A 13796-nucleotide genomic window follows, 5' to 3' on the forward strand; every position below is an offset into this window, starting at 1 on the left:
AAGAAACTGGGCATTAAACTGAAAGTGCGGGATTGGGCGCTTTTTGCAAACAACCATTTGCAATGCAATATAGGTCTTGCATTTTCGAGGGTTTCGTGAATGTGGCACCTATTGCATTGCTAATGCTGTTGGTCTGGCTAGGTGGAGCTTCTCGTTCATTCATAGAGCCTCATGGTGTGGTAATAAGATGGGAAGTTGCAGGAAGAGCTCCGGGTCACATGACAGGAAGTCTTGGAAGGCCACAATTCACATACCGAGTAGTTTTCAGATATAACAGTGCTTCCTTTCTGTATGTGTGTCCATCTGCTCTAAGCTCACGGTAGAAAGGGTACAGTGTTTACTGTCTCCTACGAGTACAGTGTTTACATCTCTTCACTAACCTAGCGCTCGAAAAATGTGATGTTTTACAGCCTACTTGCACTAACTACATGATGCAGTGTTTAAAACCTCTGTTCTTAAACTCAGGAGGTACTATTAAAGTATTTCATGCGTTGTCTGTACTAAGGACATGACACAAGGTGTCCACTATCAGTTGAATAAATCAATGCATTTTGTACAATCCTGGTGTCTGGCTGTATCAAGAACCTGGCGCAACCTGTGCGGTATCTACTGTCTATCGGCACTATAAGCACATAATAAAACTAATGCAGTAATTCCCCTTCGACTAACTGCACCACAGAGTTTGTAAAATGTTCTGTTTACAGCTTACGCGCCGAGTGCCCTAAACAATGATGCAAATAAAGCTATTTTCACAGCGTTTTTTGTGACTTCACTGACAACAAGGTTCAAATAGTGCTATGTTTATTTATTTTTATGTGTATTTCGTATAGAGAATTCTGCAAGCATAGATTCTTTCATAAAGAAAGTCAGCACAACAACGATTTTTCATGGTATTGGCTCGATTTTAGTAGGCGCCAGGGTGTATAGCTGGTAGATTGGGCAGCACTTTTTAGGTTTTTAAAGCACGGACTTTTTTGCTGCCTTTTCATCTATGAGTGAAAAAAGCCATTTGCATTCCTTTAAAAGGGAACCTTAGTTGCAATTACATGCAGGCACACATACTAAATGTCATAGTTGTTCAGCGAAAGTTATCGCAACATACGTATTAGACAGTTTACTGGCAAGCCACCTTTTAAAGTTGATACAAATACCCAAATGTAGCTAAAGTATACGCATGTACTTTGAAAGCTTCGAGTCAAGTGGTAGATGCTATGAAATGCAACTTTAGGATCTTTGACTGGAATAAAACCCCTACAATGATTGAGTGGATACAAATAGGTCTTGCATTTGCGAGAGTTTAAGCTATTGACATTGTAAATTACAATGCAATTTACTTATCTGTTTTCAAAGCTAACACATAAATAAAAGGCATTTTCATTTACATAGCCAACAGCTCAAACTCTCGCACATGCGAGATCTATTTGCATTGCAAATGCTTGTTCACCGTATGCCATGGAACATATGATGCAGTGCAAGGATGTTGCCAGCATGACTAAATCTCCGGGTGGGGCTTTACTTGTATATACATGGATGTTCAGAGTAACTTGAATAAACGACTTTCCAACAGTATTGCTCATCTCCGTCTTCACTTTCAGAGTGAAGTCTTCGGTGTAACAGAGATGCTGTGTGTCTACCTTTTCCTGCTGCCAATAGAATATTGGGAATAAGCATCCATCTATGGGGTGACCATCTAGCCAGCGGTAATCCCTTTTATCCAGCCACCTTTTTCCCATTTTAGGAATAAAACGTTTTCTGTAAGATTTGTACTGTTTTACAAGCTGTCCTGTTAAGTGAGCCAGCAAACTAGACGTTAAAGCTTGTAGAATACTGGCCTATGCCTTAACTTTACACCTAAAATAGTTCATTTGTGATGGGCAGAAGGAAGAGAATGAGAAAATAAGAGAGAGGATACTGAGCAAAGAAAGGAAAGAAAGATTGCACAGCTAGGTCTTCAGTGTTTTTCTGAAGCAGGAGCACAACTGCCTAGATGGTGTATAGTGTGAAATATTGCCTCTGAGACAGTTACCAAACTGAAGCATTTGGAGACTTTTTTTGTGAACAGAGGCATGGTCTGTCGACAGAGTGAAGTTGATCTGCAAGCAACTCTAGAAGGGGCCTGAAAAATGAATTGAAATTTGCTGCATCTTTAAAAATGAAGGATGACCCATTTATCCTTCGTATTGAGCCCGGCTTCAATGTCACATCTTCTTAAAAGACATCTGGAGGAAACACTGGTTCATAGGTTTATTCATTCAGTCTCACTTGGTTTGAATGCTCAATAACACGGTTGAAACACCTGTGTGAATAGGAGCCCCTTGACATCGTGTTGATCACATTCTAGCAAGATATTCCTGGTTTCATGCAGCTGTAGAGAGATACTGCTGTCAACTGCTGTGCCCTCGGTGTATCCCCCACTGAGAACATCTGAATCCAGGTCAGGGTTAGCCTCTGTGCTGAAAACCTGATTGAAGAACATGTCATAGCCTGGAACTTTGTTCATCTAGTACCACGTTTCTAGTAGCCTGTACACAAATGTATGTTTGAAATATCTGTATGGGAAGACCAGTGAAAATGTTACTTGTAATCATTGTCCTGCATCATTGATCTCTTCATTGAGGTCATAAATATAGAATATTACTGTGTGCCTGCAGAGATCCTTGAACAATTCCTAATAATAATCAACATGCGTATGCATAGGAGGTGGTAAGCAGTCATTCCTAAAATGCATAACCTCCTTAGCCTAAACAGGCTACATTTATTCAGAATCCTTTCTTTTTAAATATCGAAGTTACACATAAAACAGCATTCCAGCATGAAACCAGACCTGCTGAATAGACAAGCTTGTTGCTAAATTTGAGGACATCACGTTGGGATGGTGTAATTGCCTCTGCATCTTTGTTAGTAAATTTGGCTGGCATAGAAGACTCTTTTGTGGTTTGTATAGACTTGTGAAGATGCTCTGGAAACAGCCATTGTCTTGGCCATTCTGGGGCATTAGAATAATTTTCACTTTCAAATTTCCGAACTTCTGCAGAACTAATGGAATCAGTGGGCTTGGCAGGAAAAGGTGGAGGAATGTCTTAGACTAGCCCACGCAAACAGTGTTGTCTAGTGAAAGTTGGGTATTTAGCATTTTATTATGATGTGGACAATTCCATTTGAGAAAAATCTAAATCTGACCGTACTTTCTAGCACGCTGTCTTTGAGAACATATATATTGATGGTTTTATGTATGAAATGTGCTGAGAAATTCTGCTTAGATGTTTTGGAGTTCCAGCTAATAAATACTGGATGGATAGGTTTCTTGCTACAAGCTAATTCTTATTGCCAGAGCTTCTAGAGAAATTGTCCTGGATCTGATGCCTCCATGCTTATTGTGATATTATATTGTGATTATGTTGTCTGTCTGAATTAGATCAGGTCTGTTGTTAGAGACAGTAGGAAAGCCTTGAGAGCTATGTAGACTGCCCCACATTGATGCGAAATATGGGTTCTTCATCTGACCCAAACCTCTGCACTGGTCTGCTACTGTGCTTCTTGATGGAATGGAACTACCTTCAGAACATTTAACCATTGCACCACCAGGGAAGGGACGGTTTCACCCGGTAGTGAGATGGAATATGTGTTCTGTTTTGTTCTTCCTCTAAAACCACTGATCTCGCAAGCATTGTTACAGCAGTCTCTTGTGTAACCTTGCATTTGGTGCAATGAAGATTCATGCAGTCATCAATCCCAGGAGGGAAGTTATTTGACCAGTTATTCAGGAGTGTTGAGAACTTGATGGCATTTCTGAGAATTGGCACATTCATGTTTTTTTTCCAAAGCATTCTGAATGGTGTCCGCCAAGCAGATCTAATAGCAACTTTAACCTTAACTATAATAGCAGCCAAGCCGTGGTCAAATGACAGCCCTATTCCTAACCATAACCTTATACTTAGATTTAGTGTTAGCACTAAATCTGACACACACCATTAACATGAAACTACCCCTTAGACATCAAATCCTAGTGTAAACCACTATCCTACATACTACTTTTAGCCTATCCAATAAAACAAACTAAATTCCAAGCACTAATCCTATCTATAACAACATTTTATCTCAATCATTTATTAGCAATAACATTTTCCAATCTTTAATGGATTGTTTTAAATTCCACTCAGCATATGCAATCACATTGCATTGGAAAGATTATGCTTAAAATGGCGCAATAGGTTTTCTGATACTCAGTTGTTTATGTAGTGTACACATCACCGTGTGATCTCTGCTGATGCTGCAAAGAGAAAATGAACGGTATAACAGTGAGATGTATTTGGTTTATGCATCAAGATAATAAAAAGTGGTAATTCATGGGTGGACTAGACAACCATGCTTAGTAAGCGATTCATTATTTGGGACTTGTGTTGATTTGATCATTTGTTTATTCCAACATATTGAGTGTAATTAAAATATTTTTCTGTTTTTTCTTTTAGTTCTATCCAGTCCCCTTTCTATTCCTGTTGCATCTGCTGCTCAGCCCTTGCCGCAACCGGTCTTCTCAACTCCTTCTACCCTTCCTCCAGTGAAAACCACTCCACTGCCATTTGTAGGTCCTCAAGTTGTGACCAGCAGTCCTCCGCCGCCTCCTCCTCATGTACCTTTTATGTCTCCTCAAAGCATGATGAGCAGCCCGCCTCCTCCTGTCACCTCTCTGCAGTTTGGATCTCCTCATGCCTTGGCGAGTGGCCCACCTCACCCTTCAGTGACAGCCGCTTTCAGCAGCCCATTCACACCATCTGCGCCTCCTCTGAATATTACTCCAGCTCCCATGCTTTCTGCACCTCCTACAGGGCCTCCAATTTCTGGGTTTTCAATGTCTTCAGCTTATGACATTACAAGAGGCCACGCTGGTCGAGCTCCACAAACTCCTCTGATGCCGTCATTTTCTGCATCACCAGTGACAGGTACTTTTCTCTTTCACTAGTCTTGATTGATAACATATCTTGTTATGCTATAAGAAAAGAGTTGTTGCTAGAAAGCAAAACTGACATATTTAGTATAATAATCAAGTGGGAACAAATATGCAGGCATGTATGTGCTGTACCTGTCGATTTTGTTTATTAAGTGAAGCGGAGGAAGCAAATGTGTTCTACAATAATGTAGAGAATAGAAAATTATACACACCTGTGAGTTTTTAAACTTGTTTTTATTGCCATTTCTTATAGTGATACAGCATTACAGCAAATCCCACAAAATACGTAGTAGTTATACACACAATGAACACAATAATACAGAAATTAAGTTCAGGGTAGGTAGGGAGAAAGGAACAGGGGTGGGGGCAAGGGGTCAGCAAGAAGGATCATTATATGACAGCATGAAAGTGGTGCAATGTATACAGTTATACAGTTCATATGAGCAATTGAATTTAATTAAGAATGTGCACTGACTGTGGAACTGCAAGGCAGCCCATGGATTAATGATTAACTAGTGTAATAGGAAAACTCTTGAGAATACCAGAAGCCTTTCTATGGATTGGTGTACAGGCCCAACACGAGCCTTAAATGGAAAGGTGTTAGCTATCAATTGAATCTGGAAACACAGGGGGTGTGATCGCGGCAGGCGATTGTGTTAATGTGTCATTAGTGCGTAAATTGGCTAACAGTTTCCCAAACATCTTTGGGGCATGACTGCGGTGGCATCAGTTCCCAGAAGTGGGATAGTTGCTCAGAACAGTATGTTGCATCCTGCAACCAGGCATCTATTGGCGGGACAGGCCACCCTACGTTATGCAAGAAGAAGTACCATAGTTTTGAGCCTATGGTCTGCGGCTGAAATATCCTTCATGTAACCCAGAAACCCGATCAGGGGAATACAAGGAGTGTGTTGGTCAGGTATTGCGTGTATAACTGAAAAGACTTCTTCCCAAAATGTTGCTACACCAGGGCACATCCAGGCCAGATGAAAAAAGGAGGCCTGGGGTGCAGTGTATCGGAGGCAGTGGGAGTTGGAGACTAGGCCCATCTTAAATAGGTGTAACTGGGTACGATATAGACGGTGCACAAATTCTAAATGTATCGAGCAGAATATGTAGTTTGGCAAGAGTAATTCCAGCTTCCCACAGCAATCCAACCACTGAGAGTCTGTCCCTGGAGAACCTAAGTCGGTCTCCCTGTCTGTGTGGGCTCACGGAGAGGAGGATTGCATAGAGTTGTAGAGGCTGGTGATCAATTTGCGAGAGGAGGGAGTGGTGAGCTTGTGTTTCGCCAGGAAAGTTTCATTAATAGTGTAGCAAGTGACCCTGTCCTGTAGTTCCCACTAATCCGTAGGACCTGTGCATTTATTGGACAACATAAACTTTGGGTGAGGTACCTAGACTGATTCCGGGCACCCCCGCAGGATATGTTGGCCTGTATACAAACTAGCTCACAGTGGCACCAGGAGACCTCCTAACTTTACCAGGTAGCAAATAGTTTCTGGCAACCACTGAACTTGACAACCCTGACCCCTCAGAGAGTGTGGGAACAGATCAGAACCTTTTGCTCAGTCACTCGTGCTTACTTGTGCTCAGAGAAATATAGACAGTGGGACGTTTTTATTGAACCAACATTATTCTTGTTTCTCGTCCTTCTTGACCGATCGGTCTTTCCAGGTCTCTGCTCCCCCTTTTACCTCCAGTGCCCACACTCTGCTTTGGTGTTCTGCAGGGATCTGCCCTGAGCCCCACTCTATTTAATATTTACGTTTGCACTGTGACCCTCCTGGCCAAAGCCCGGAACATTGCCATGGTATCATAGGCTGATGATACCCAATTGGTGTTCACCTTTTCTAGCAACTCTATGCAGGATCATGCGAAATTCCAAGGTGATCTTACGGCCATCTCTGAATGGATGGTGGATAACTACTTACAACTGAATTCCACCAAGTCAGAAGTGCTCCTGGTGGGCCGAGATACCCATCTATGGGGCAATCAATGGTGACCTGTGACCCTGGGAACCCCCCCACTACCGAAATCCGTGATCAAGAATCTGGGAGTATTGGTGGACAGCGCCCTCTCGTTTGAGTGGCACACTAAGACAGTGGCGGGTACTTGCTTTGGTCTCTTGCTTGTCCAGAAACCGATTTTTGAACTTTTTGACGCACCCACTGTCAGATGATTGTCCAATCCACTGTGTTGTCTTGGCTAGATTACTGTAACGGGTTACTACTTGGCATTAATAAAGCTGTGACCAAAAGACTTCAAAGGGCACAGAACGCGGCTGCCCGCACACTCTTTGCACTACTGAAGTATTGCCATGCCTCAGACCTTCTTCGCTGGCTTCACTGGCTGCCTATAGAGCAGAGTCTCTGCTTTAAGACTCTGTGTATGACACACAAGATCCTGTATAACCTGTGTCCGGAAATTCTGAGCGAGCTGTGTTCGCTGTATGTCCCGGCCTGAGCCTTGCGGACCTGCATTTGGCCTGTGTCCCGCGAATGTGCAGGACAAGAGCAGGGGGGTGCTCGGTCAGGGCACTGGCACCTGCCCTTGGAATTCCATTCCTCTTGCTGCCCGCAGCATGCAAGACCATTGGGCTTTCAGGAAAATGATCAAGATGTGGCTTTTCTCCAACCTTTAGCTTCCTCTCCTGTATGCTTTGTTAGATTTAGCGCTGGGTCGCCCTGCTGCTGGGGCAGCCATGCGCTCTACAAGTGCATATAACATAACATAATAATACATGTGTTGGATTAATCAGTAGGCAGAAGCCGATGAAAGTGATTACAAACATCAAAAAAGTAAAAAGTAGATGCAGTTCTACAATGGTGCTGAAACAGTGTATATATGCAGGCATATAAACAAGGCAGTAATTGGCCATACCCCTACTATGCAGACACTACTCTGAGTGTACCTAGAGTATGTGTAGTTGAGATGCCAAGAATCCCCCCAAAGGGACGGTCTAACCCCATTACCTGGCAAAAGCGAATGTAGGACCCCGTCTTAGTCACGAACTGGACACCCCTCACGAGATGTCAGACCGCTGCGTGGTGAAGCCTCAGCATGCAGGGACCCTTGATGTCAGCTTAAATGTTTCCTCCGCTAATCTTATGGGATTCTCTTTATTTGTAATAGAAAGCAGCCTTGCAATTTGTGTATGGATTAGTGATGTTATGGATATGTAGATAGCCTTGTCACCCCGTGGATAAAGATAGAAACGTATGCGCTCTACAAAACCCACATAATAATAATAATTTGTACATACTGCGTTGAAGTGCTTTGTACATGATGTTCGAGGCATGCTGATAATGTTGTGCAAAGCTAGATGTGTAAACAAAGTAGTTTCAGAGAAACTAATCCAACAATGTCGTGCACACAAATGTGTGCAAACTGATTTTAGTTGATATACCAGGAGCTAGATGGAGGTAACTCTTACCCATGGCTCACCTTTTAAGCACATTTGCATACCTTTGTTTGTAGGTGGAATGGATCCTTGATATTCTAATCTGTTTTTTTTATTACCACCTCTGTTAACATCATCTCATTATTTCATTTCCACATGAGGTTTTCTAGTAGTTGCAAGGGATTAAATAGTTATCAGTTAGAGGGCTTCCTTTCTGTTGGTTAAGAAATCCTTTCTGTTTGGGGCCACATGTAGTTGACACTTTATGTGTCGTGGACCTTATCCTTTCTGGAGCAGATGTTCGTTTCGAAAGGTACTGCCTTTTAGTGGTCTTCATTCTGTATCTCGTAGTCTGTCTGACCAAGCCAAAAAAAAAAAACCTGGATTTATTACAATTCAGAACTATTTTTTTGTTGAGTTTTCTATTTCTGCGACCCTGTCATCACCCTGTACCCATGCAGCTATACTCTCTGTCTTAATCCACACTGGGTAGTACAACTGTCGTAGCAGAAATAGAGGACACTCTTGAATAAGGTATATGCCAAACCAACATAAAGAATAATAATTACTTATTGACAGCAGACCACCCAATTTTGTGCAGAGTAATGCGCTGTGCTTCATGTTTCCCTAAATGTGCTTTAAAAAAGGATATAAAATGAAAGTGCCATATTTTTACCTGTTGATAGTCATAACATGTAGCTAAGTAACGATATTATTAAACATGAATAGGTACAAAACATTCTTTGCAATATAATCCTGACAGTTAATATTGTCAACATAGGGAAACAAAATCCCAAACGTAAGGCAACTGTACTCAGTGCTTTAAATGGGAAAAAATAAGTGCAGCTACTCATTAAAATGAGCTAGAGGTGTACTGATGGGGCGGGGCTAAGGGCAAGACATGATGATACTTAACAACTTCTATATTTGTGTCAGCACATACCAAAACACATAAGAAATGTGTTTATTTAAACAAACCGGTTAACTCATTACACAAAATGAAAGAGAAATGCGATATTTTAACATTTCCTTTTTTTTTTTTGGGAATAGTTTCACCTTCTTGATGTTATACTGTTAATTGCTGTTTGGCACAATACTATATATTTTTGAGCACACTAGTAGGAAGAAACTGAAAATACCCCCACGTCGAACCAAAGCTCTTATGGCACCAAGCAAATGAAGCAACTCATCATGACCCTCCACAGAAGATATCTCTTGTCTCTTACATCGATCTATCCATTCATCCTTTCATCCTACCATTTACCTGCTGATGTCCACAATTTAAACTTTACCTTCTATTGTCTATTCACTCTTTCACCAATCATTCAGTTTTTTACCATTCCGTCAATCCACCCTTCATATCCAAACCTATCCATCAACCCATCCATCTCCAAACCTGTCCATTCGTCTTTTCACTCATCCATCTCTTTATCCACCCTTTCCCTCATCCATCACTCCTTTCGCTCATCCATCCATTGACCCCTTGACCTCCTTTATTCCATCCACACTTTCACTCAATCCCTCGTTTCACTCATCCATCCCCGATCCTTTCATCCATCCTTCCTATCTTTCATTCATCCATCCAATCTTTCACTTATCCACCCATCATCCGCCCTTCTATCCAATCATTCACCCTCTTTCACCCATGCATGCTTTCACTCATCCATACATCTATTCATCCATCCATCTATAACTCCACCCTTGCTCACTCGTCCATCCACTCTCTCATCCACTCACTCACCCTCCCTCCCTTTTACATTATTTATGAAGCTTTGTCACCAAGCAGATATGTACAAAGTGCCACCCAATTTCTTTAAAATACCTCCTGCGAGTGTCTGGATTATCTCCCTCTTTCCCTCACTTTTTTCTTACAAAAACAGGCATACACACAAACATAGCTGACACTCAAAAGACTAAGGTATGATCAAAGCCATCTTTTCTCTTCACCTACCATGGCCTTTTTTAATTGCCACCAGGGCCGGACTGGCCGTAGCCTGATGGCCACTGCCAGGGAACTGACATGATTCCTGTGCTTGCAAGAATGCACAGGATAGTGTCAATGTGATTGACAGCACAGGGCCCGAACGGACCCTGCTCTGTCAAGCACAGAGTGAAGGTGGGCACCAGGACATTATTCAAATGAGCCCTGTTGAATAGCTCAGCTGGGGCTCAGGTCGGGGCTGCAGAAGCGGCGCCTTGGCTGCCAGAGACATGTTCCACTCCTGCTCACCAGCACGGGCTGCCTACCTTTTCATGAGTACCGGTACTCTCCACAGAAGTAGAGAAGTGCCGTACTCAGTGATGAATCTAAGAAGTGCCGGTACTCGGTACCGGTGAGTACGGGCCCATTTAAAGCACTGACTGTACTAGATAAAAGCTTCCCCATCGGATCTTGCTTTTAGGATCTTCTGAACTGTAACCCAGCTATCTTGATGGATGTCCCTCTTAATGGTGGTCAAGGGATAGGTTGTATGAGACCTAAGCCTTGCCCCCACCATCCATGATCTTCATTCTTCCACCTCAAGCTTCCTGCAGCTCGCACAGCTCGGCAGAAGAAAGAAAATGAGCAGCCAATATTTAGGAGATGATATTTTGACTCGAACACAGACAAAGACTCCACTTCCCCAGCTGTGCAGCCTCTTGTACTTGATTCAATTGGTTCTTCACACATGTCCCGATTCTTAAAAGCATTTACATACCTAAGCAGCTCTTTAAAAGATGGCACTAACTTGTTGAAGATATGTTTTGATGTTGAAAATGTGGCTGAAAATGTAAGGAAGCTAATACGAATATTTGTAAATCAATTTTAATATATTGCGCTTTCTCTGGGTCTAGGTAGTACTTTTCTGTCCAGCAGTTCTTTAGCTTCCAAGTAGCATGGTGTATTTCTTTGATGCTGAATACCAGTTTCAAATAAAAATAAAGAGAAAGAAACGTAACCTTGCAGGGTGGGTTTCTTAACTGTATATTCTTTCCATTTATCCCAATTAGCCGTTATGTCGAATCCTGTTACACATCAGAGCTCTCTACAACACGGCACCGGAAGCGGTTCAACCATCACTTTCCCCGAAGAGCATGAAGACCCCAGGTTACGTGGAGTTCCCCATGAAGGCCAAGCTGGTGGAATTTGGGGCTTTTTTAAGGTACATTTTGGGTGAGGGTGGGTAACCTCTGATTGTGTGTGATGTTGACAAATTGTTAATTAGCTGCTTCTAAATGCTTTAGATAGTTTCAGAAATAAGAGCGTAGTACTGTGGAAAAATAAAAAGCAAGTGACAAAAAGGTGAATTAAAGTAAATAAAATGAGGTCCATTACAATAGAAAAGTTGTACTTGGTTGTTTTAACTTACTGCTTTTGGGTTGTTTTTTTCTAGCTAGGGCTTTGTAGAAGTGGTTTCACTTTTTCGTAAAATGACCCAACATTTTTCACTAGAAAGAGGGACAAGGGCTGTTCCTTTGGCAAGGAAAGCTCGAATACTGCAGAACTGTTCTGTTTACAAACAGAAGACGATAATGCAGTTGATGGATATTTTCTTTGAACTCATCCTAAATTCTTATTTCCATATCTCGTATATTTTATTTTTTCTAGATTGCGTTGAATAAGCCTGTAAAATCTCGTAGCAATCTGTATGTGAAAAAAGCTTTAAAATCTGAATCGCCTCTTTAAACTCTGGAAACGCCTCTGGCAACAAATTTGAGTCTTGATGTCCCAGAATATTTGAGTCACTTAGTGGGGGGGGGTTCCTTGACTCTGTTGTGTTAAGCGACCCTAAAGTCTACCCTTGTAGAGGGTGCCAATGCTCAATAGCCCCATCTAAAGGCAAAAACTCGTATGACACTGGATACCAAAAGCAATATGAAGAGACAGCATGTTGATACATGATAGTCTGGCGCATGGTATTATAGCAGTGATATTTTTCAGGTGGTTTAGCTTTCTGTCTGCTTGGGGAAAAGGTTCACCTAGGTGAAAATGTGAAAATGTAGTAATTCCTATGCTATTTGAAGCCAAGCACATAGATGAGAGACTAGCTTTTGTGCTCCAATGTTGTATACCTTCTAGATGGTTAGTAGGCAGATGGCATTGCCAAAAGCCATGAACTTTTTTGCGTACCAGCAGGGTAGTGACACATATGAGGCCCTGCAGGTCCTGTTTATAAGGGCATTGGGCATACTCGTACCCTCAGTTATAATTACCTGACACTAGACAGGCAACAGCCCTGCATAGTAACCCCAGGGCATTGTCTGAATGAAAGCCATGCCCTTTTGTAATTGCTTGTGTAGGTCCTAAGAACAAGGCATGTCCACAGCCCATGCATGTGAACAAAATGTGTACGCTGTTATGTTTTCTGCAGATAGTCAATACAGTATACAATGTGTTTACAAACCCTAAGAAACTGTCTGAAAAAGTATGGTCAAAGTGATGTATTTTTTTCTCAAACACTCGTTAGATCTTATTTTTGTCAGCTAAAAATGGTTGCACAACTCGCCTGACCCTGATTTGGCCAAAGCAGTTCCTAAGGGTTACACTAGAGCTAGACTTGACTGCTCTAATAGACTAAGGGGCAGATTTGCAATGGTGTATCTTGACTCTTTTTGTTTCACTATTGAGGCTCTCACCTCGGGGCACTGTGAGGCCCTCTCTTTTAGAATTGTTATCAGTGTAAATACTACTTGGTCAGGAATTCTGCTGTATCGCCCCCTGGGCCAAAACCACAATTTGCACTGAATATAGAGCATTTTTTCAAATCTTTTTCTGATCAGGGGTTTGGAATTTAACACAATATCTACTTTTCCATGGGGCAGGTTGCTTCATAAATCTACTTGTCCTGTTACAAAATCCACTTGTCCCTTTGGTGCCATGTATTGCGGCGACAAATTATGGCAGCCATCTCATTATGTAAGAGCTCTGAAATAGCCTCTCTAATTATGCCAGGGCTCAGACCATAGTAGTGTTTGAATACTTGCAGTCCTCTTATGTTGCCATGTTTCCGCAGATCTACATACTGGCGTTGAAGGAAGTGATGAGCAATAGTTCCAGGGTTAGAATGCCCTTTTGTGTCTGTGCAAACCTACTAACTTACATGTTTTAAGGGTTTTCAGCAACTCTTCTCTAATCTTTTCCCCATACTGTGATAAGTTGGAAATTTACTCCTGACAATGGCAGACATAAACCTTCTTCCAGAGTTGGGGAAAAAAGTGGTTGGAGGGAAAGTGAACTTGTATACACTCAGGTTTTTGCATGAGCAAATCTACACTTGCATATTTGCTCATGCTAAAATGCAGTTGACAAATCTTTTCTAGGAGTACCATTTCTTGTCCTACTTCTGTAAATTCTTGGGATTTCACGAAAGCCGTATAGTTGCACTTAATGCAAGGACCTATTCCATGGGTACACTTTTGAGACTTTCTTTAATAACTGGTCCACGAATTTTGTCTGGCGTTTAC

The 13796-nt window shown here is 41.9% G+C and overlaps 1 protein-coding gene across 2 annotated transcripts in view; it reads left to right on the forward strand.

The window, feature by feature from the left end:
• PRRC1 (proline rich coiled-coil 1) overlaps nt 1-13796 on the forward strand; it is a 189750-nt gene that overhangs the window by 54154 nt on the left and 121800 nt on the right. For both annotated transcript variants that reach the window (XM_078675604.1, XM_078675603.1), the window contains exons 3-4: nt 4470-4940; nt 11343-11494. In XM_078675604.1, the coding sequence (XP_078531730.1) occupies nt 4470-4940; nt 11343-11494 (623 nt within the window). The remainder of the gene's footprint in view (nt 1-4469; nt 4941-11342; nt 11495-13796) is intronic.

This window comes from Lissotriton helveticus, chromosome 2_1, assembly GCF_964261635.1.
Source record: "Lissotriton helveticus chromosome 2_1, aLisHel1.1, whole genome shotgun sequence".
Taxonomy (NCBI): Eukaryota; Metazoa; Chordata; class Amphibia; order Caudata; family Salamandridae; genus Lissotriton; species Lissotriton helveticus.